Raw genomic sequence first — 23,385 nt, forward strand, 5'->3', positions numbered from 1 at the left:
TAGTTACACCAGAGTCTAGAGAAACCAGCATGCCATCAGCCCAATAGCTCTCTCTGCATCCACTGACCAGTACCAATAGCACAGTATCCTTAGGTACAGATGCCTATTGTAAATGTTTCTATTAGACATAACAACGATCCAGAAGTTAACATAACACCTTCTTGGTATAGCCTGGCAAACTATTTACAACACACATTTGTTACAAAATGTGTAAGCAAGCATTGAAGTCTGTCTTAGCACACAGGAACACTTCAGGGTCTTCATCAGGCAGATTTAAAAGCCTGATTGAGTTGAAGCTTTACTGCACAGTGACTAAACTTGCTTTCAGGATTTATCACAGAAGATCAAAACCCAGTCAGCATCTGCCTTTACATTTAATTGAATGCAGGCTACACAGCCGTGGCAAGATGTTAAAAGTACATCACACTAAAACATCAATCAGCAATAAAACATTGATTTTGCTACATGCTCTGCCTTTGGAGGAGTGGAAAGAAAAAGCCTCTTGCATTGTGCTCAAAACAAGCAAATGACCGTCAAAATTTCCCCCCAAGCCTGCAGGTCAAGCAAGCTTACAGCTTCCAGTGTGATTTTGAAGACAATGAAAATTTCATTTCCTTCTAAGACATTACATAATAGCAGGCTATCTAGATCCTCACATACTTTTACTTCCTAGCCACGTCCCTCATTACTATTCCAGAATTTGTTTAAGAACAGCAAGTAAAATTCCAGAAGAATCACTGCTTGGGCACTTTTAGTGCAGCTCCCACCTGGAACTGGACAGCTTTCTCTGTACTTATGATTTCCAAAGCTGGCATAAGCAAAAGTCAAAAGATAAACAACACAAACCATCATCAGTTAGACCAACCACTAAGAAAAAAAACCAAACCATTAGCCACATAGTTTCACTTTGACTTAGGGTGCTACCTAACAGATTTACTGAAAGCTTCAACAGACTAAACTCCAGACTTACTTTCTTGCATGACACTACAACAGAATCCACAGCAGACTGCCTTGTCACAGGAGGTACAAATTCTTGCTGTATAGATGGAGAAATAAAAAGGACAAATCTAGTTGTCTAAAAGACAATTCACTGTACACATTTTATTTACAGGTTTGTACACTGTCTTAATATGAATGGGACCGCTTTTCTAGTTGAGCCATTTTAACCAAAGCAAAATAACCTAAGTAATACAAAGTGTTAAAATACAGCTTAAGATAAAAAAAAACAGACATACTATTTCTAGTAAGGAATGTAAATTACGGTGTTACATTAAAAAATCCACAACTATGTTTAGGAAATCACACAAAGATCACTGATTTGACTGAAATGCATAAATTTCTAGCAAAGTTTTTGATGTTACAAAAAAAAATAAATCAAAAAATTACCAAAAGAATGCACAAAATTTATGTTTATTCCACCTTTGTCATATTCCCAGATTCTTCACCAAACGTTACATGAGCAAAACCAACTGAGATCAAAGTGTCACTACTGTTATCAAATAGGGAAAACAAATAAATTAATCTAGCAGCCACCAGCAAAGGTTACAGCAAAGATGATGCTGTTTAAAAAAAAAAAAAAGAGAGATTGCTAGAAAACTGTATGCACCATACTCTTTTCCAAACCAGCAAAATGTTACTGCATACAATGCAAATGTAAAACAGAGCAATTTCCTGCAGGGACAGAAATGCAACTTCTTTTCTGAATACTGTGGACAAACAATTTTTTTTTCCCCTCTTAAATGTTTCTATCAAGCTACTACAGAGTGGGCCAGAAAAGCATTTATGGATTCAGAGGGAGAAGTGCACTAACGTTCTGACTGGTAATGGTTACTTCAGCCGAAATAGAAAAAACTTGAACACAGAAGTATAAGACAAAGGCGAATAAAGACTTCTCACAAATCTTAGCAACACTCAGATGGAAATCAAATTTAAATGTAGTCCAGTCTGCTTTTGAAGAGGCTTTGGTTCAGCTCCCAAATCTCGATTGCTTGACGCAGTCTCCTAAGAAAGAATACTCAGAAGGTGTCTTCTTAAACAACAAATCTATTTTTAGTGGTGGAGCCGCTCTTAGTAGCTGTGTCTGCGTGGGACTGATAACCAATCACTATCTTTGGAGGAAGTCCTAATCTTTCCTTGTATACTCTCCTAGAGAAAAGAAATAGAACAACAGTTTAAGCAAAGCCCTTAGGAAGGAATTCGTAGCAGGATGAGGATTCTCAAGCAATGGCAGCAAACTGCCAAGGGCAGTGGTGCAGTCGCTACCCCTGGAGAGATTTAACAGATGTGTAGCTGAGGTGCTTAAAAACATGGTTTAGTGGGTGGACTTGGCAGTGTTGAGTTAATGGTTGGACTCCATCTTAAGGGTCTTTTATAATCAAAACAACTGACTCTGTGATACTTGCTTTTAAAAATCTGCTGATATATTAATGAGAAATAGTTGCCTACTTCAAAACCTTTTCTCATGTATTAAATGACTTATTCAAAGATCTTTTCTGGTTTATTGCATGTAAAGATCAGCTTGCAGTTCTGTATCAACAACAATATATCACACAAAATAGACAAGCTCTTGCCTAAAAATTGTTCACAGGCCTACATAAACATGGAGCACAAGTATTCCGCTGTATTAATGCAAACACAGCATTAATATCAGTAAGTTATTCTAGCATATATGGAAATAGAACAGCTATGAAGAAGTCATGGTCCAAAAGTTCAGAACTACTGAGATGACAGAAGTCTTTTGAACCAAATAAAACAGCAGTCCCTGAACCAGTCAGGCCGTTTATAACTCCACACATCGGCTATGCAGACTTGCTGTCTTTATGGACAGAAAGGAGACTCCATCTCCTGAATTCATTATGGTACTGGTCACAGGTAGCTATCCAACTGAAGCTTGAAGAAAATTCAGCTTGGATCTTACCCCTTAAGTAGCAGGACCTGCCTTACACACCGCATTCCCTAAGTGTACAGTGAGACACAAACCGCTAATGGCACTAGGCTACAAGCTCTAACTAAACCACAATATAAGCCTGTCTGACACCAATTTTTAACTACATAAATCTGGGGGTTTAACTTAATCATAATGGAGAAGTTTACAGGACCATAGCCTATCCCCACTGTAACTGCTGAAATAAAAATTGGATGCACAGTCTTTGGACAGCTAGCTGCTGTCAACATAACTTAGTCACTGTTCTAGTCAGTTTGTGTCTTGGGTTCTAATTCAAATTCCCAGAGACCCCAACAAATTTGATAGACCCAATAACAATTTGTAGAGTGCCCTTCCCTCTTCCCCCTTCTTTCCCAAAGGAAGGGATTAGATATAGGGAGAGAGAGAGAGGTAAACATGCCCAAATAAAGCAATCTCACTCGATTTGGAAGTTAAAAGGAGAAGTTTAACAGTAACTCAGAAAGGTATTGGAGGTAGGGAAGTTTACAAAGGATAGGGAAGGAGAAAATAGCAAAATACAAAAGGTATAAATACAACCCGAGTTTTGTGATGGTGGCTTTGTCTGCCTCATGGGTGCTGGCCACGTGGCATGCAGGTAGTGGAGAGAGGTGCTGAGAGTGAGGGAGGAGCGGCAGAGAGAGAGAGAAACAGGAAGTACCCCTCATTTTATAGGGCAGGAAGTGTGGGGGGGAGTGGGCTAAGCACCACCTGGTGGTGTGACCCACCCCTGGGGAGGGGTCAAGACCCCTAGGGTCAGGTTCAGGGTTACTGCCCCTGGAGTGTTAACCCTATACAGCCTGCAAAAACCTTAACTATTCTACAGTTCTATAACGGAGTCATTGTACCTCCTTAGTTATTAGTTAATACTGTTCTAGAAATGCTCTCTGATGCCTACTAGATTTGATGTAAGGTTGTTCTCTACTGGCAGATGTGTACTAAAGTTCTGTCTGTTTACTGTTAAACGACTTTCAAGACTCAGCATGACTGTATAATAAAATAACTGGTATAAAGTAGACCTCATCAGATTCTTCAAGGCCCAAATGAGTAATATCCAGAGAGTCACCCAGTAAGTGAAAAATGTTAGCAAGCCACTATGCCTGACAGTTAAATTTGGCCTAAGACATACACTAAGTTTGGAAGACAGCCAATGTAAATATGTGTAGCCTACAATGAGTGAATTTAACAGCAAGTAATTTTGAAGCATCAATACTCAGCACAAGGGACCCACCATCTTTAGCAACACTTGCTGAAAGGCAGAGCGTGATATGCATTCTCCAAGGGACAGACTCATGATAATCTGAGACAGATAGATAGCATTCCTTACTGCAGTGGAGACTACAACATGCTACTACATACATCACCTCATCAGCATTATTTTGATTTGTACTTGAGACAAAAGGGTAGCATCTGCGGTTTCACAGCACAGCGTTGTCAACCTTTTTTCAAGTATATGAACTCTTCTCAAGCTCACTCTTGTGAGCTGAAGATTTGCAGTGCCTTTCCTCTTATTTGTAAGCATCACTCTCTTGAGAAAGTCTTACTAATGCTCTTACTCATTGCCCACTTTTATAAACTGGCATGCTGTAAGAGAACATAATCCATAGATAATTACAATGCCTCAGTGTGAATAAAAACTTCTGCCAACATTTGTGTTCAGTTTTTTTGTTATTTCTAAGCTACAGCAAAGGCAGTGCAGCAATATGAAGAAGTTATTAACATAAGCTCAGAAAAATGCTATGCAATGCTGTAAATAATTTGGCATTCAAGAAGTTAAATCTGGTATACAGCTCTGCACAGGCTACAACTGCCTGAAGCACATTCACCAAGTTAGGTTGCTTTAAGTACACTGTAACACCACATACATTCACCACATTACTTACCCTATATGCGTAACAGCATCCCTGTTTTCACATTCAGTCGTCCATATTGCTATTTTATCACCCTTAGCTCTAACATTAACAACAGCACCACATACATCATCACTGTAGTCATCAAATGACTCCCCAATAAGGCACAGCAGCTACAAAACAGAGAGTAACCATTAGAAGTGGCAGTTCAAAGGCAAACACTCAACATACACAAAGGACAGAAATACTACCTTTTACTGGTCCCCTGCCATATGATTTTCTCTTTATTGCAGTATCTTCTTGAAGTTCCAAATGTTACAACTGAATGTAAACTCAGTAATGGTATTCCATCTCTTCTCCTGTCCTAGTAGCTGTAAGTTCTGACAATTATCCTCCCAATCCAAAACGAGTTAAGAATTAAAAGAAATCTATTATTCTTTTTAAAGTGCATTTATCACAGGTGGACAAATCTGAAATTTTTCATTCCTGCATTAATAATCTACAAAGAAGCTGTGAACAACTATTTGGGCTATATATCAACTATGTAAGGTCCAACTTTGATTCTGAAGTATATTGATTCAAAGTCAATCCAAGACTGCAGCTTAAAGTGGTCTGATAAAGCGTTACTTCCTTAATCACCAGACTACAGAAGCTTCAGAGTGCCCACAGACTCCGAAGTGGGAATCCAACATCCTGAACACTGTGTAATGTGCATGCAATGACACAAGTGTACAAGATTCTTCCAAAAAAAAAAAACAAACACCTTTTCATGGTGAAACTGGAACTGACAAAATCAGCATGTGTTAAGGAAATGTGACTTAACTGAGTCTAACGTTCCTGAAACATGCTCACTGTCCAAGCGATACTTAAAATCTCTAACTTGTAAGCCAAGCCATTTTCAGATATTAAAAACTGAGAATCCTGTGGTTAAGAGATTTATCTAGTCCATGCTGAATTAAAAAATTGTTCTGCACACTGAAGTAGTAGCCTCCAAATGGATACTGGTTACTTCACTTACTCTACTGTGCAAGTACACTGTCATCATATTAGCTTTCCAGAATCACTGATGACACTTGCAAGTTCAACACACTTAAGACTTAAAAGCAGGTCTTTCAGTATTCATGAGTGACTTCAAGGAAATGCAAAAAGTTCACAGTGAGTAAATGTTACATGCAATTGCAGGCTGAACACATTCATTAATGAAAGCTGTGAATAACTTTAAACCATATGCAAACATTCAAAATACTCATCAACAGTACAAATAAAAGCAAAGATAATGACCATGCTGAAACACAGTAGTCAGGTATATTCCTCATTAATGCTGCACAACACAGGAAAAGAGTCTCCTCAAATGAAGTTTAGTTCACAATTAAGAACACACAAGATAACTAGATTATAACAATTTCTTCCAAAGAAGAGTGATGAGTCTTTGATTTTTACTGGAGAAACTTGGTTAAAAATAGTTACTGGAGGTCATTTTAGAGCATGTATTCCAGCCACTGAGGTATCTGGGCTCTGTGTGACTGCTTGTTGCTGAACAAAATGCAGAGCCCTATGCACTGTATGTTTCCAGTCCATATGGAATGCCTACTAAGAATCACGACTCATACAGGAGGCATTTGGGTGGAGAGGTCAAATGCACACAGTCAAACTCACGTCTCATCATATTTTCTATGGGTATAATCCTTTCTTCAAATCACTACTAGTTACTGGAAGTGGCCAAAATACCAGAGCTAATAAAACCTATCTGCTTTGATCTTGAAGGCCATTTCTGCCTTTCAAATGGGTGCAATAACTCTTGCCTCTCACACATGTAGAGAAAAAGAGATCAGAGATTTGCTACAAGTCTTTTGCATTGTACTGTTTGCAGTCTATGCCTCTAAAATCCAGGCTACACTAGGCTGTTTAAGGTTATTCAGAGTCAGCTTCTAGACAGTAGCAGTATTATTTTCTACAACACGTTTACTTCAACCCACTATTATCTCTACAAATATATTTACTGTTCAAAAAACCACGCTGAAGAGATAACAGCCATGTTAAAATAAAAAAATCTTTATAGCATACATAACAGACTCTGCTGTTATTAGCCTACCCTGCCTAGTCTTAAGTACAAGAGAGGAAACAAAAAGAAACATTTTTCAGCAAGATCAAAACATTAGAGATACTGACCTGTAAGAGTACTCTAAAAAAATAACTGTTACATTTAAGCAGTTAAATTTGGGAACTGCATTCAAGACACGACTTTTCCCCAGCAGCTCAACAGCTATTCTGTACATCTCACAGGAAAAGGTTAACTTGCCCTGCAGAAGTCTCTAATGATGCCCATGGTAAGGAAGTATTCAACAGAACAATTACATTGAGCATCAATATTGAAGAAAACCACACTCCAAATATAGCCTGTCAATAAAAGCTTATAGGACACACTGCTTCCAGGAAGTTAGAATTCTAGCATGGTACACAAAGAATCAGTTATTATAGTAAAAGCAAATGCAAGGTTATTCAGCTGTAATTTGTAAGGCCATGAGTGCTTACTGTCTCTAGCCAGAAGCGATCGAGGTCACTTCGTCTCTGCTGTTTGTTTAGTGTAATTAACCATCGGCCTCCTCGCTTGTTTTTCTCATCTTCCCACATGGGTTCAATCCCATCCTGTGAAGAACAGCCAGAGGTGAAACCACACTTCATCTGTATTTTTCTTTTAATAACTGAAATTGCGACTAAGGAAAGAAGTGCAGAGTTTAAGATATGTACCTGTCTAAAAATACTGCCTCACACCCAAGCTCCAAAATCGTTTACCAAGGGTACTTTCTCTCATTTTTATTTCTACAGAAAAAACACAGCTCAGGCAAGCCTTGGCTATACAACATCACATAAAATAAAAAAATCCTGTGGAGACAGGCAATGACAACCATCCATTTTGCCCAGTATGAAACTAGTTAAAATTAGCAGCTACATTCTGGAACCCTTAAGTCTTGAACTCACTGCAGCATTGGCAGTGCTTTGCTTATGCATAAGGATTACTTTGCTGAAGCAGACACCCTGGCAGTCCCTCTCACTGACTTCCTGCACACACAAAGCATGAGTAAGAGGGTTTTAATTGTCAGTGCCACAAAAATCAACACATTTAGAAACCAGCTGTGTTCTGATTCACACTTTACCACTGGCCCTGGGCATACTGATACAGCCAAGCAGGCAGCTGCCACTCCCCTACCCACCAGCTGTGTGCATCTCAGGAAAATCAATCATTCCTAAAGCAGGTAACTGTCTAGACGTATTAAAAACTGTCTATTTGAAGTCATACTACAGACCTTTGTCTGAAAACTAATTAAGTGTTCAACATGTAGGACAGAGTAGTGTCAGCTCACTTTAAATTTACAATCCTCACTGGCAGCTGCAGAGCTCAAACTACATTACCTTTAAGTAGTACTTTTACGAGGCAACCATTGAAGGACAGCAGCAAGAGACTGCTCAGAGGTTTTAAACAGTTGCAAATCCTGTACCTGTTCCACATATTTAAACCCATTACTGCTGATTGATAACCAGACAGAACAGATACACATACTTGCAACAAAAATTTAGGACCCATGCTTAGAGATATCCTAACCTCTGAAGGGCCTACAGCTAATTTCAAATTTACTAGTAAGGTTTCTCAGTCACCTATCATTACGTACCCAAACACAAGCATCACCACCTCTTCACTGCCTAAAGCTGCTGGGGTTTACAAACTACATACACAGTCTACTGAGGAGTTTCAGTCAGTAACTGTGTTTTATAAGCAAAGTAGTAAACAAGCATCAGAACTTAACAGACTATTTATGTATTTGAATCCAGAGAGGAAGCTGCATGTAAGAAGCACTTCAGAGAGGTGAGGATTTAATTTAGAGCTGGAGTCCAGATCTCCACTGCAGCTGAGAGAGAATTTCATGTACACTCTCATCAGCATTTCCTATTTGCTAGTTTGAACAACTCCTCATCATGCCGTGTGTGTCAGTGGTGGGTACAATTTTATAATTTCATACATAAGTAACACAGCATCTAATTGGTGCTGTAAAAACTAACTGCAGGAGCCCTGTGCACCTGGCTACTGGCCCTTAAAGAATACTGGAGAACACTGCAGCCTCCCACAGAACTTGGGACATTTTAACTCATTCCATGTCACACAAAATCACACGTGGAAAATTCATTCCTATCATAAAAATTAAGATGATTATTTACACAAAGATCTCAAAACACAGAATGAAAGCAAACATAATAACATATTAAAATACACTGCTTGTGAGCTATGTTACAGCAAATATTTGCATTTTCAGCACTAGAAGGCACCTCACTTTGAGGGCATGTGCTTGAGACTTCCTAAACAACACCCTCAGGACATTCCCACCCATGCTCCTAAATATCCAAAGTGAAATATTTGGGCTATGTCTTGCTTAGTCAGGAAACTATCAACATTCATAACTGAAGAAAAAAAAATGTTAGCAAGCATACCTTAAAGAGCGAGTAGTCACAACCAGGCATTAAATTACTAGAGAGCTGGATATGGTTGTATAAACTATTGGGAGGGAAAAAAGCAGGATTAAAAAACTAAGCATTACTGTAAGGTACAGAAGTCTTGAAGAATTTAAGACATATGACCAAAATAAAAACCATTCAAGTTAAGGAGCAAGCCTATTTTCAAAAGATTTTCCAGCAGTATCAAAGCTTTAAGTTCTAGTCTTAAAGAAGCAGAATAGAAACTGGTTTATGAATGCTCGCTGAGTTCCTACACCACTGCTTCTTTAATATCTAGTTCTAAGTTATTACAAACAGAACTCATTGAACTTTTCATGGCAAAGTTTTCTGGGTGCCTATGTATTCTGTACATAAAGATACACGGTGCAAGGACAATTGTTCATATTTCTAAGGCTGTTCCCTCAGCAGAAAGAGGTTTTAGGGAAAATACTCGACTTTGCTCTTTAGTAAAACCTTTATCCCTGAAACATTCTGCATCAGAGACTTCCAACTGAAATAAGGACTCAAAAAAGCACGAACAGACAATGGAAACAATATGAAATACAGAGTCCAAACTGACTTTACAAATATACAATTCAGAGGAACACAAAGAAGAATCAAACATGTACACACTGTCTCATCATCTGCTGAGATAGGTGTGGGTTTTTTCCTGCACTGTTATGGTCAGACTTCAGAGAAGGCCTCAACATACCACACTAACCTTCAGCACAAGAACAACTAACATTGGTTGGTCAAACACTGAAAAGGAAATTAGTTACTGCCATGTTCTAACAATTAGAAATCCAGGGCAGGATTGCACAAAGCCAGGTATAGGTTTACCTTCTTCCCCCCTTTAAATTTACCTTAATATTTCTTACCAGAAAAACACACCTATTTCCATCTGGACCACAATGGAGGCATAACTAACTTCTCAATTGCTTGTGACTGATTTTATACCTACACTGCAGACATATGGATTAAGCATTTTTCATTACCCAGACCATCCTGGTTATAGGAGCTGAAAACAACTCAGCCTCCCCATTATGCACAGACTGCAAACTACTGTTCACTCAATCACTGGTCACTCCCATAGTAAGAATGGCACAGAATTCTGAGGACTGCACTGATAAATACTTAAACATTTCCAGTATCTTTTTACCTTTCCTGTTGGAAAGGTGCTATTGATGAAGGTACACAACAAAACCCTTGAGAATCCTACCTCGCAATGTAACACATAACACTAAGATCAGCTATAAAACAGAGGTTTTCTCCACATTTAACCTCATGCCACTTGCCATTTCCTCCACATTTCATCATTAGGGCAGGCAAAAATCTTCCAAGTAAGCTTCTTGAATTTAACAGAAGTGTTAGTCCCCAAAAAGGCTTTTTTCTTGTTTGAGCCTAACAGTTTTTGCAGATAATATTGAACATGCTTGCCTTCACACAAACACCTAGAGTTTTAGCTAGCACTCTCAGAAAGTGACTCTTGGATACGAAGTCTCCATTAGGTTTGATGCACTGAGGGAAGAATGACTGCAGTGTGATGAGAGAGGTAAAGTTTAAAAGGGACAGGGATCTGCTGGAGAGGGTCCAGCAGAGAATGATTAGGGGACTGGAACACTGCCCGATGAGGAAAGGCTGAGGGACCTAGGGCTTTGTAGTCTGGAAGAGAGAAGACTGAAAGGGGATTTAATCAATGTTTATAAATATCTGAGGGCTGGGGGTCAGGAGGGAGAGGACAGGCTCTTGTCACTTGCTTCCTGTGATAGGACAAGGAGGAATGGATGGAAACTGCAGCACAGGAAGCTCCACCTCTACATGGGAAGAACTTCTTTACTGCAAGGGTGACAAGAGCACTGAACAGCCTCCCCAGAGAGGTTGTGGAGTATCCTTCTCTGGAGACTTTCAAGACCTGTCTCGATGTGTTCCTCTGTGACCTGAGTTAGACTGTATAGTCCTGCTCTACCACGGGGGTTGGACTCAACCATCTCTTTGGGTCCCTTCCAGTCCCTGACATCCTGTGATCTTGTGACCTTCCCTTTAGAATAAAAGTAGTTTCCTCTATAACCACTAATGAGCTTGTTTCAAGGCTGACATTAATCTGCATCAACCACCCAGGTACTCGCTTTCAGATTCAGGCAGTCTTACACACCTGAGCAGGTCAGCTCTGAGAATTTAATCTAATAGCACAATCTGTGGTTGCAGAAGTGACAATCAGCTGACCTAAGAATTTACAAATTCATGTTACTACAAGATAGCTACTGCACAAATACAATTTTCTAATTGCTTGTGGCATACATATGATTATAAGCAGTGCTTCAGTGTTAACAGCAAGACAATCTGCATTTCAAGTATGAAGAACTTATGCAACCACACTCTCTTCAGAATGTAGTAGCATGTAAGCTTTGAAGAATGAGGCAGACTGCAAACATTATCAGATTACATCCAAAAAGTTGCAAAGTACTCCATTAACTGGGTTGGGAGGGGTCGACTTTGGCATTAGCTCTGCCAACATACACCAGTATGATCATGTAAATTGATAAACCTTTACTTACGCCCAAAAGTCTTCAACAGTATCAAACTTCGAGATAAGACGGAGATTTGCTTGCCAAGTTTTGCTCTTGTCATTTTTAAAAAACCAGAGTGCCCATCTAAAGGAAAATGAAACAAAAACATATGGAATGTAAAGCATATTAAAAATAGAATTAGTGGTATTGTTACATCCAAGCTAATTCCAAACTTGATGATATTACTGGCATGGAAGTCAGTTTTCAGCCATAAGATCCCCTTAATGGTGGGGACCAACCTAAAAAGATTGAGGAAGATCCACGAGATAAATTCCTGGCTTTGAGCCTGCTGCCACCAGCACAGCTTCAGGTTTTTGATCACAGGTCAATTTACATTATGCCAGGCCTACTGGCAGCAGATGGCATGTACCTGACCCCAAAGAGAAGAGTTATGTCATGGGAGCTGGTTGGGCTCATTGACAGAGCTTTAAAATAAACGGGAAGGGGGAAAGGGGAAGAACTAAGGTCACTGGAGACAAGTCTGCAACACCTGTGGGATGGCATGATGGCTCCGCTGCTGTCTCAGGGAAGGTACTGGATAGTAGGCCATGAGATGAGGAAGATGCAAGGGCCATTGATGAGCTTAGACTCACAGTAGTGCCTGGGACCAATTAAGCAGGGAGTAGTCCACAAAAAGACACTCCAAACCTATGTCAATGTACAGAGCACGAGGAACAAGCAGCTCAAAGCTATTATCCAGCAGGAAAACTATGTTATTGCCCTGATGGAAACATGGTGGGATGAATCCCACATCTGGAGTGCTGTATTGGATGGCTACAGGCTCTTCAGAAGGAATAGGCCCAGGAGAGGCACCAGGGTGGCCCTGTAAGTCAAGGAAGGCCTCAACTGTCTCAAGCATAACAGTGACAGAAGGGCTGAATGCTTGTAGATAAGAATTAGGGGAAAGGCCAGCAAGGCAGATGTCACGATGCAAGTGGGACTGAATGCACTTCCAATAAGTTTGTAGATGACACCAAGCTGCATGGCTGTGTCAATCTGCTAGACAGTAGGGAAGCTTTACAATGGGATCTGAACAGGTTAGATCAATAGGCCAAGGCTACCTGTACAAAGCCCAACAAGGACCCCCTGGTAAGCTACAGTCTTAGGCATGCATGGTTGGAAAGCTGTAACTTGCAGAGGGACCTGAGGGTACTCGTTGACAGTCAGCTGAATACAAGTCAGCAGTGTGCCCAGGTAGCCAAGAAAGCCAGTGGCATCCTGGCTTGCATTAGAAACACTGAGGCCAGCAGGAACAGGGAGGTGATCATCCCCCTATACTCAGCACTGGTGAGGCCACACCATCAGTATTGTGTTCAGTTCTAGGCCCCTCCCTATAGGAAGGGCATTGAGGTGCCAGAGCACGCCCCGAGAAGGGAAGCAAGGTTGATGAAGGGCTGGAGCACCTGGCCTATGAGAAGTGCCTAAGGGAGCTAGGGTTGTTCAGTCTGGAGAAGGGCAAGTTGATTGGAGACCTCATCACTCTCTACAGCTACCTGAAGGGAGGCTGGAGACAGGAGGGGCAGCCTCTTTCACTTGGTGGCAAGCAACAGGTCAAGAGGAATTGGTTTCAAGCTGCACCAGGGGACACATTGGCTGGATGCTAGGAAATTTCTTCAGAGAGGGCTCTCAACCATTGGAATGGTCTGCTCAGGGAGTGGTGGAGTCACCAGCCCTGGAGATGTTCAAGCAGCCTCTGGACGAGCTTAGGGACATGGTTTAGCACTGACCCTTCACTGCTGGGTTGAGAATTGGACTGGATGATCTGAGGTTTCTTCCAGGTGTATTCTGTGATACACAAGAAACTTAATTTTCAAATCCAACTTTTCACAGATCAACATTTGTGTTCCCATTACAAGAATCACAGCAGATGTGATCAATTAAGCACTGAACACTCACATAAATTCTTCAGTTCACATGGAGAAAATTACTTCCTAGCTGCAATTTTTTAAAGTATATTTATACTATTGCAGTAACTTGTGTGCACTTAAAGGAATTCAACCTGTAAGCTGCAAGGATTTCCAGCTTCTGTAACCACTGAACTACAATAAGATCCAATTCTATTTCCTCTGCAACCTGACTGCAAAAGTCTTCAAAAACCCAAACACTCAAAATGCTGCTAGAAAACATAAGGTACACAAGAACTGTAAAGCCACGAGCATTCTTCTTGATTTGACAAAATTGCAATCATGCTTCTGTACTATTTACCTGTTTTGTAGTGGATGCTTAATATATTGCTCAGGGCTGGCAACCTCCTGACTAGGTGCTGGCTCGGTTTTCTCCTCTTCTGAAGGCTGAGGATTGGGAGTGGTTTCCTGTTTGAATAAAGAAGTTATTAATAGGCATCTCTCGATTTTTATTGAAGTTATTTAGCTCTTTGAAGTAACTTTAAGCAGTCTGAAGCCAAGAGTTCCTCTAATTCAACTTGGATTAGGGGCCTAAAATACATCACAGAAGCATAAACTGCATCCGTTTGTTCTTCATCACCTGAACAGATCTTACACGAAATACTAACTGCAGGAACTCACATCCTGCTGTTCAATGATCTGCTTCCCATGTCATTCATTTCCAGAATGCATTTCTTATTTGTCTTATTTTGAAATAGTTCTAAGGGTGAAGAAATAGACAGTATGCTATGTTATTTAAAATACACATATCTGAAAATTAACTGCCAGACTAGTAATTCCTGAATCACGGAAGTGTTCAAAAATCAGTTTCTGACAAAATAGCATTGGAAACAGATGCAATAATAGATTTTCCTGAATAAACACTGCCTCTTACAAGCAGGAGACATGCCTACAGTTCTCAGGCCTGGAACTAGCAGTTAGAAACCAAACCATTAAGTAGTTAGATATGCAACATCACCACCAAAACTTCTGACACCAAAGAGCAGTATTTAAACTCATTCTCAAAATCCAAACTAAATGTAATCACACGTTTTCCATACATTAGACTGATTCCAAGTATTTCCTCAAATCTCTAGAAGGAATTATGTACAGAGGACAAATAAACACAAAGAAGGGAAATAATACTGAATTGCAATCTCTCACAAGCTTGTCTCTCAATTCGAGAAGCCACTGTGTCAAGTTTGAAACTCTAATTTCCTCAAACTACGGAACACAAAGCTTTATTGTGAGGCCAAATGTCCCCAGCAGTTACCATGGCCTTTCTCTAATCTGCAATTCATACTAGAACACTAGAGAGACATGAAAGAGGACTACAGCTCATTCCCTAAAATTTAGTGAAACAGACATACCTGACCGGAAGAAAAAGCACTTCAGTAATACCAACAAATACTAACTGAAATACAAATACTCCAGACATTCCTATATGCAGCAACACCAAGCACTACTGAAATACTAAACTTTGTAGTCTTCAGATAAAAACACTGTAGGAGTAAAGTATGATAAATCACCTAAATAATGAAACAGTTTATTCCAGACTTTCACATTACTGTTTATCATCACCAAAGCTGCTGAAAAGGGGAATGGATTTGAAGTGGCAAAACCACTGTTTAACCTTCATAGCCCCAGCTGCCAAATTTCTGGTAACACCTAAAGATCTGTCTTAATAGAGGTTATCCTTTCATTATCAACATATTAAGTATTTATGCTTGAAAATAATTAAGTATTATTTAGTTTAACAACACACCTAAAATGTTCTTTATATTTCAGAAGTAAACCAAGCACGAGGTTTTGTGATAAAGCATGTTTTCAATTCACATTATGCCAAGGTTAAGACATAATATATACAATTAATTTACAAATATTACACCAGATTCTTACATCAAATAGACTCACTTCATAAATGCACAGGATCTTCCAAAAGGACTTGAGAATATCATTCACGTTTACTTGGCAAGTAACTTGATATACAAAGATCTAATTCTACAGTCTCCCTGGTCAGTCTTCCAGAAGTACCATAACTACAACTAGAAGAATCAATGCAGACCTTTTGAGTATATGCAGGACTATGCCATTTCATAACTTCTAACAGCAGAAGCGATTAAAGTAGCACCTCCAGATATTAAAGCAATGCAGTAAGCCTCAATTCCTGCCCACTACAGCAACAGCTAACCCTCAAATCAACTACAACAAAATTAATTTCTGGACAAATGAAAGATATGTAACTCTGTTCTTGTGTTCTAGTTAAAGGACTTGTTATTGTGGCCACTTAAGATACTGAGAGCTACCTGGCATCAATAAAACGCAGACTTTTCGGGAGACTTTCAAGGCCTGTCTGGATGTGTTTCTTGGTGACCTGAGCTAGATTACAGTCCTGCTCTGGCAGGGCAGTTGGACTCATCTCCTTGGGTCCCTTCCAACCCCTTGACAACCTGTAACCATTATTTCAAGCTCCAGTCCAAAGCAATACCTGAAAGCTCACCTGCAAGGCCCAGCTAACTATGACCTTGACCCAGAATTACACCACTCCCCTCAAAAACCAACCCAACCAGAAGAGTCTCATTATTTTTTCCATTTTGTTTTCCAGCATCAGGCTGCCCATGAGGGATAGGCACAGCTGTAGACACCAGAATAAACTCAAAAAAGGTGTTAAATTGGAAGCAGAGTTTACCACAAAACAGTTTTCTCAGTGGTCTGAGAAGCCTAAGGCAGCTTGTTTCCACGACCTTTTTTTGCCCCAGTACCCATCTCAAGGAACACGGGAAAAGGACTATTTCAAGTTTTGGGTAGTCAATTGTACCAACTCCCATTTTCATTCATCTTACCTTCACCTCACCATTCTGAGTGTCGAGCTTAAGTATATGTGCACCAAAGCACTTTTCAGTGGCATGCTGTGATAGGACAAGGGATAATAGAATGCACAAAGTTCCACCACAACAGAAGGAAGGAATTCTTTACTGTAAGGGTCAAAGACCCTTGGAATAGGGTCCCCAGAAAGACTGTGGTGACTCCTCCTCCAGAGACTTCCAAGACCCATCTGGATGCATTCCTATGTGACCTGCCCTAGGTGACTCTGCTTTGGCAGGGAGGTTTGACTCACCTTTGGAGGTCATATCCAACCCCAACCAATCTACAATTTTCATTATTAGTCAAATAGTAAGCATCCAAGTCTGTTTATTTGCATTCTAAGTCTATTTCTTGCATGCAGCTTCTCTCCAGACACTGAAATTCTACCCTAGAACACAAGCATGCAGGTTTTAGATGATTCAATAAGCACATCACCAGTTAAAGTTATATTTATACCAATTCACACCTTGAAATCTCACAACTGCCACATGATTAAACTTACTGAAGTCTGATTATTTCTATCAGCAGTTTCTGGACTACTAACTGAAAATCCTTCATCACACTTCACCATTACTCATAATTAATGCATTCTTTAACCTAAAATTGACTTTGTGTGAATTTGACTAAGCCATCACTGGTTTTGCCACTTTTAAAACAGATGTAATGAATTAGGGCAGTACTACCAGATTAACTGGAAAACTTCATATGGCCAATCCTAGCCCTCACACACAAGAGAGCACATAATTAAAAGTGACATTTATCCACTACCCACATTTTTGATGCAGGAATCAGCTTGCAGAAATCCATGAGACATTTGCCTACTCAGCATTTAATGACTGTGCACATCTGCATATTGCTTGGATTCTGACATCTTTAGATTTAATTAGTGTTATTTATTCTTTCTTCACTACACATAATGACCAACATAAAGGAAGGTGTGCATGTCACCAGGACAGGAAACAAACAGCACTTACAGTAAAAACTGCTTAATCAGGTTTGTCTATTGAATACAGTAAGTAGCTTGACTAAGTTTCAATGAGTGTTTTCAGGTGCAGCCCAGACCACATTCACGTCAACTGATTGTACAAAGAAGTTGTTTAGGAAGTCCTGTTGGGAAGCATGCAACATTTATATCACAAAAGACTATAATCTAGAACTACTACACACTCTTGGCCAAAGTTAGGAGAATTAGTAGAGGTTGCTTCCAAAGGATTCCTGTAAAATAAGTTACACTTGAGTTTCCTCCTTGTTTAGGGCTTCCAACAGAATGAGAAGACTGCATGATCCAGTTCTCAAGACATCTAGGAAAAAAGTGTGTTGATCATCTGCTGGTCTCTATGCTTCTTGCAGATAAATCCTACCACACTACCGTTAGGACAACTTAAAAGGCACAAAAAGAACCATTTATTTCTGGACAAAACAAAGATAATTAAGCCTAGCAACAAGCAAGTATTAAGTGCTGTAAAAAAAAAGAAACCAAGCGAGAACATGATATGCAACTGAGGAATAAGCACGCTGAAGTGAAATTCATATGTAGTATATGTAATACCAACTGGAAAAGAGGTACCAACAGCCAGTTAGCATTAAGTAGTTTTCCAGACACCAAGGCAGAAAAATTTTCTTGACATGACACCAAAGTTTAATACAGAATAACTATCCTAACTGCATACATTACTTAACATCGGTTTTTTGAAAGACATCCACTATCAGAACACAAACATGGGCATGATTTTGAACTGAGTGACATCCCACCAAAATAGAAGTGCTACACATGCACGGGATGGGATAAAAGAAGTGGCATGGATGAGTCATGTATTTCTTCACGAGTCAGAGTGGGACATTTAAACACTGAGATTAAAAATACCAAACCAAAAGGTGCAAAGAAGATTTATAGCCCTTTTAACTCCTGAAAAACGGGTCGCATACACTTGGAAGTACCCATTAGACTTCAACCATTTAACTCACAAATGAATGACTATAATTAGCAAACAGGTTACAAGGTATATCAAAATGTTCCAGTATCTTTGTGGTTTGCTTCCAGCTGCCCACACAGGCTGCTCTTGACCTACCACTTCTCACAATGGTCTGCACTCTATTGATGCCTTTGCTACTGGAACATGAAATCTACCCATAGGATGGCTTTCTACATTCTAATCTGGTTAGTGTTAAGGCACTAAGACAAGTAAAAAGACCTCTCAAAACTGCTGAGGGTAGTTCAGATGATGTAAGGAACAAAACACCTCTAATCTCTCCACGCACTTCTATAACATAGTCACAAAAACACTTGCAATGAGCCACTCATCCAACCAAGGATAGAACTGGTGGTTGAAAAATTAAGACTCATTCAATACTCAAACAATTTAAAGCAGAAGTGTACAGTGTAATGAATACACAAGACATTTGGCTACAACCAAAACCATCAAATCCTGGACATACCACTTGTATGCAAAACTACTGTAAAGCATGTAATCTACTCAAGATACTTGGACAAACAGCACTGACCATGAAGAAAATTGATCACTATTTAGATGATTAATTGATGCAATTGCTCTGCACTTAGGAAAAAAAAAACTTTTGTACAGTTAAAATCTTTCTGTCCTACTTCCACTGTATAAGAATCATTGCCACTTGCTGGCAGCTACCTCAACACTCGTTCTGAACAGAGGATTCTGTAGATCACACTAAGTGAACACTTCAAGTTTATAGGTTGAAAATAGTCCTTACACAGTTTTCAAGTCAGACATAACTGAGTTTTTTTTGTTGTATCTTAAAATGTGAAGTTAAATTCATAAGAATTCCATTTGTGCAAATGTAATAGCTGTCATGAAGCAAAAAAACACACAAAACGTGATGCTTATTTCCCATTCATATGATAAGGATCAGATGCTCACTTCTAACTTCTACATGATTTATACAGATGTATATGTGCTTTGTGTGGCTACATTTTAAAGTCACCTTTGGTAAACTACTGTTTACTAAAGCATAGCTGTTGGCTTTGTGGACTTCTGCAGCGTTATCTGATCACATTTAACCCTCAAAGGCACACTAATAGGGCACACCTCTAGGTTTACTTGTGACAATATGCATAATATTCTTACAATAGAATCAATCTAGATAGGACAAAAAAAGGGAGAGCCTTAATTGTCTATGCTGCAGAGGCATAATTTTTTCCTGCAATGAAGTAGTAAAATACTGTACAACAGGTTTGTATTTACTTAGAATAATCTTGCTTTTCTTGGCAACTTCCACGGGGCTTTGTAAAAAGCTCTGAACTCAAGTTTCAATACTCCTAAAGAGTTTCAAGCATTTTCTCCAGCCTCTTCAGCAATTCTTAAAATGCACGTTACCTTTTAGAACATAAAATACTAGAAACATGATTTTCAATAGAAGTCTACATAAAGAATAAAAAAGGCACATTGAGATATGTTTTGCATTTCCTGAGGCACATTTTCACACTAAGGAAGCATCGCAGATGACACCTCAACAAGCCTGGGTCCAGATTTGGAAAGTCAGCCTCCCTATGATAAAGGCAAACTAATGCCTAACCACACATACAATTAAATTATTCAATTGAAGAGCATGCAGTATTTCCACGAAATTAAGCATCTATGACCTCAGCCATTACATGAGTTACTGTGTAGTCAGAACTGCAAGACATCTTAAAGGACAAACAAAAAATGTATTATTTAAATAAGCTGGAAAATAAGCAAGCATGGCTGATTTTTTTTCTGAAGTCAAGTACACTTCAACTATGGCAGAATATTCAACAGCAGCATTAAACTGTTGTGACTTTCCACTTCTACTGGCCCAGCACAACCATTTGTCACTGCACAGTGAAATGGATCCACGAAACAAATGTTGCTGGCAAAACCAATTGTTGATTTTTGGCTGAATTCAGCAACCACAGCCAAACTGCCACAAAACCATGCATTTTAATTTCCAATGGCCACCAGTATATTATTTACTACGACCCCTGCTAAAGTCCACAGTCATCACAAAACACTAAGCTGACAGGAAGCTCTCGCCTTCAGATATGTGGTCTACAGCTCAGAAAGATTGGCTTCATTAAAGGCAGGGAAAACAACGTGTGGATGTGGAACATGGGATGGGTGCTGCTGGTGGTCCAACTCACTGTCTTAACACCTTACATTCTTCCTGTTCAGAACTGCTACTCAAGTCATCTACAAATGCTGATCAGTTTCAATCTCCTCCTGGAGAGGGAGGGGGAATTTTCAGCTGCTGTTGACGGAAGAAAATCTTAAGAGAGCGATCAATGTTTTTTACCCAGAAGGGGAAAATAATTCGTATTTAAAACCAGCAAAGGTATTTTCAAATTTAAATATTTTGTCTAAATGTTATAAAGTCTTTCCAAACTATACATTGATCATTTATTCACCTGTCAAGCAGCAACAAAAAACTAGCCTCATTTCCTTGAAACTAAAATGCAGTCTTCTACTGTCCACCTCTCACGATATACAAACATGCAGGATTAAAGTAACAATTATACTTGGACCACTTCCAGCTGGTTTAGTTCTTCATGGAAATGCAGGCTGAGGCAGTTTATAAAACAGAGCATAGTGCAGTAAGGAAATTAAGGCCTGGAAAACGAGTGGGGAAAAAAGAGCATTTCATTATCATGAAAAGCTACTTTTAAAACAATTACTAAAAATACTATTTGATCCGGAAAGGTGACATAACCGGAAAAAGGCAATTTGGTTTGCGACACGTCTTAAGTCTTACCAGTCACACTGTTTGGTTTCAGCTGCCAAACTCCCGAGCAGCACATCTGCTAATTTAGGGATCCCTCATCTCGGGTTAAGTGACTCCGCGCCTCCTACTCGCAAAGCCTCTCTCCCCACAGGCTCTCGGGCAGCCTGTCTGCCTTGAAACTAGATTTGCACGGCTCGCCGCCTGTGCGGAGGCCGCTTGCCAGCCGGCGAAAAAGAACCGTTCCCTCGGTGACCGGCAAATCTAATCCACTGGCCTCTCCAGGGGGAAAGCAACATGGCCACCTCCACCGCGCCACATGCGCCAAGGAGCCAGCCGCCAGGCGGCCAGGCTGGCTCGCCGCGCTGCCGCTCCAGGCTGTTCCTCCCCGCCGTGTCTTCCGGCTCCGTCGTCCCCCTGCCATCGTGCCGCGGGGGTGGTGGGGGCCGCCGGCAGGGCGCGGCACAATGGGCGCCGCGGCGACAGACAGCGATGCCGGCCCTAAGGCCTCACTCCCACCCGCCCGGCAGGCCCCGCCGCCGCCCCTCTCTCTGCCAGCCCGACGCCCCCAGAAGTCGTGTGGCGAGCGGCGGTGCCGGCACAGCACTCAGGCCCCCGCCTCTCCCTCCCCCCGCGCAGGCCGGCGCCTCCCGCTCCCCCTCCCCCAGCGCCGTCCCCCTGAGTGCGTGCGCTCCTCGCCGGCCTCACCGCCCGCGTCCCAGCGCCCATCAACCTCCCGGCCCGCCTAGCACCCACCGGCCCCTCACCCACCGCAGCCGAGGGAGCGACGACTCTAAAAGGGGACGGTGGCGGCGCGCAGATGAGAAAGAGGGGAAAACGGGCGGGACAAGGGAATGAAACACTCACCGGTTCCACCGTCGCCATCTTAGCTCGCTCTGCTCGCAGAAGCGCTGCGGGGCGGAGAAGGGGCGGAGGAGAAGCCCAGCTTCAAACGCAGTTGGCCGCCCGGCGGTCACGTGAGCCCGGCGGCCGCTCGGGCAGGAGGAGGGCAGGCAGCGGCCCTCGGGCCCCTGCCGCGCGCGGTGCCTGCCGGGAGCCAGAGGCGCGGGCGACGCCGGGACGTGGGAGGAGGAGACGACGCGCAGCGCCGAGGGGTGCGCGCCCTGGCGGCCGCTGAGGGGAGGCGCTGCACGCCCGGGGGGCTTAGCTGGGCGTGTGTGAGCAGCGGGCAGCTACCCGGCGCTTCATAGCTCGTTTTTCACCCCGGACGTCGGTCTTGAGGCCTGTTTAGTTCATCCATCCAGGAGAAGGCGGCTCGAAAGGGGTGGTTTCAGCTGGTTGCTGTTCCTCAAGGAAAAGCTGCCGGCGGCTGAGTACCGCTGAAACGCGTCCCGCCGGACGATGACAGCAGGCGAGTCAGCGTGTCAGACCACGCGCTTTGTTTCGTTTAACTTGAGCTTTTGCCGGTTCCACATTTAATTTGTTGGCATTCAGACTGCACTGACAGGCACCCGGTGATCTCGGATCACGAAGCAGCAAAAGGCAGTAACGAAGAAACCTGCTGCTTCTTGGTTCCGATGGCCAGCAGACAGCTGCAGGTCGGTGTCGGGGACGCCAAAGCATCCGGTGTGTGCCTATGGGCACGCTCCTTGTGAGCAGGTATAGGACAGCAATGGACGAAGCCAGGAGATGGAAAGCCTTCCGTGCATAGGGAGGAGCATGAGTAGGGTATCAGTAAAGTGAGGCACTTCCGATCTCTTCCCCTCACTTGCCCAACTCTGTGGAAATTGTATCTTTTATCAGCAGAGATATACCCAACCCATCATAAAACTGCCCCTTTCTTGTGAAAGAATGCAAACGGAAACCCGTACTACTCTCGGCCACCACATCTGACTAATGCTGTCAGCAGAGACACAGAAGGATTAGACAGGTTTGATGACTAAGGGCTCTGAAGCTTTGAATGTGAGCAAACTGCCAAGCCCTGACATCTGGTCCGATCATCTCCATCAGAAACTTGGTTAAATTGTGCTGCAGATCACCCTTAGTGCATGGGCCCCAATTTCCTTACACCACAGAGAGCAGAGAAGGTAATGCTTGGCCAGACCTCTTCTCAGCATGGGAATGCA

General features: G+C 41.5%; 1 protein-coding gene across 1 annotated transcript; it reads right to left on the bottom strand.

Annotated features, from left to right (window-relative positions):
• Window positions 1–1,071: 1,071 nt before the first annotated feature.
• EIF4E (eukaryotic translation initiation factor 4E) lies at window positions 1,072–22,466 on the bottom strand. Its single transcript, XM_064148365.1, has 7 exons — window positions 22,166–22,466; window positions 14,049–14,155; window positions 11,832–11,927; window positions 9,274–9,337; window positions 7,324–7,437; window positions 4,825–4,964; window positions 1,072–2,145 (listed from the first exon to the last, which is right to left on the bottom strand). Exons 1-7 carry the CDS (start codon window positions 22,181–22,183, stop codon window positions 2,031–2,033), a joined length of 654 nt encoding a protein of 217 aa, XP_064004435.1. The 5' UTR covers window positions 22,184–22,466; the 3' UTR covers window positions 1,072–2,030.
• Between the last annotated feature and the right edge of the window lie 919 nt (window positions 22,467–23,385).

This window comes from Pogoniulus pusillus, chromosome 9, assembly GCF_015220805.1.
Source record: "Pogoniulus pusillus isolate bPogPus1 chromosome 9, bPogPus1.pri, whole genome shotgun sequence".
Lineage (NCBI taxonomy): Eukaryota > Metazoa > Chordata > Aves > Piciformes > Lybiidae > Pogoniulus > Pogoniulus pusillus.

Bases quoted from the DNA above. Each gene is read 5' to 3' on its own strand.
- EIF4E (XM_064148365.1), bottom strand. The intron at 9,338-11,831 runs GTAAGTAAAGGT...CCCTCCCAATAG, and splicing joins ACTGTTGAAGACTTTTGGGC to TTTATACAACCATATCCAGC. The intron at 4,965-7,323 runs GTAAGCACTCAT...TCTGTTTTGTAG, and splicing joins ATCGCTTCTGGCTAGAGACA to CTGCTGTGCCTTATTGGGGA.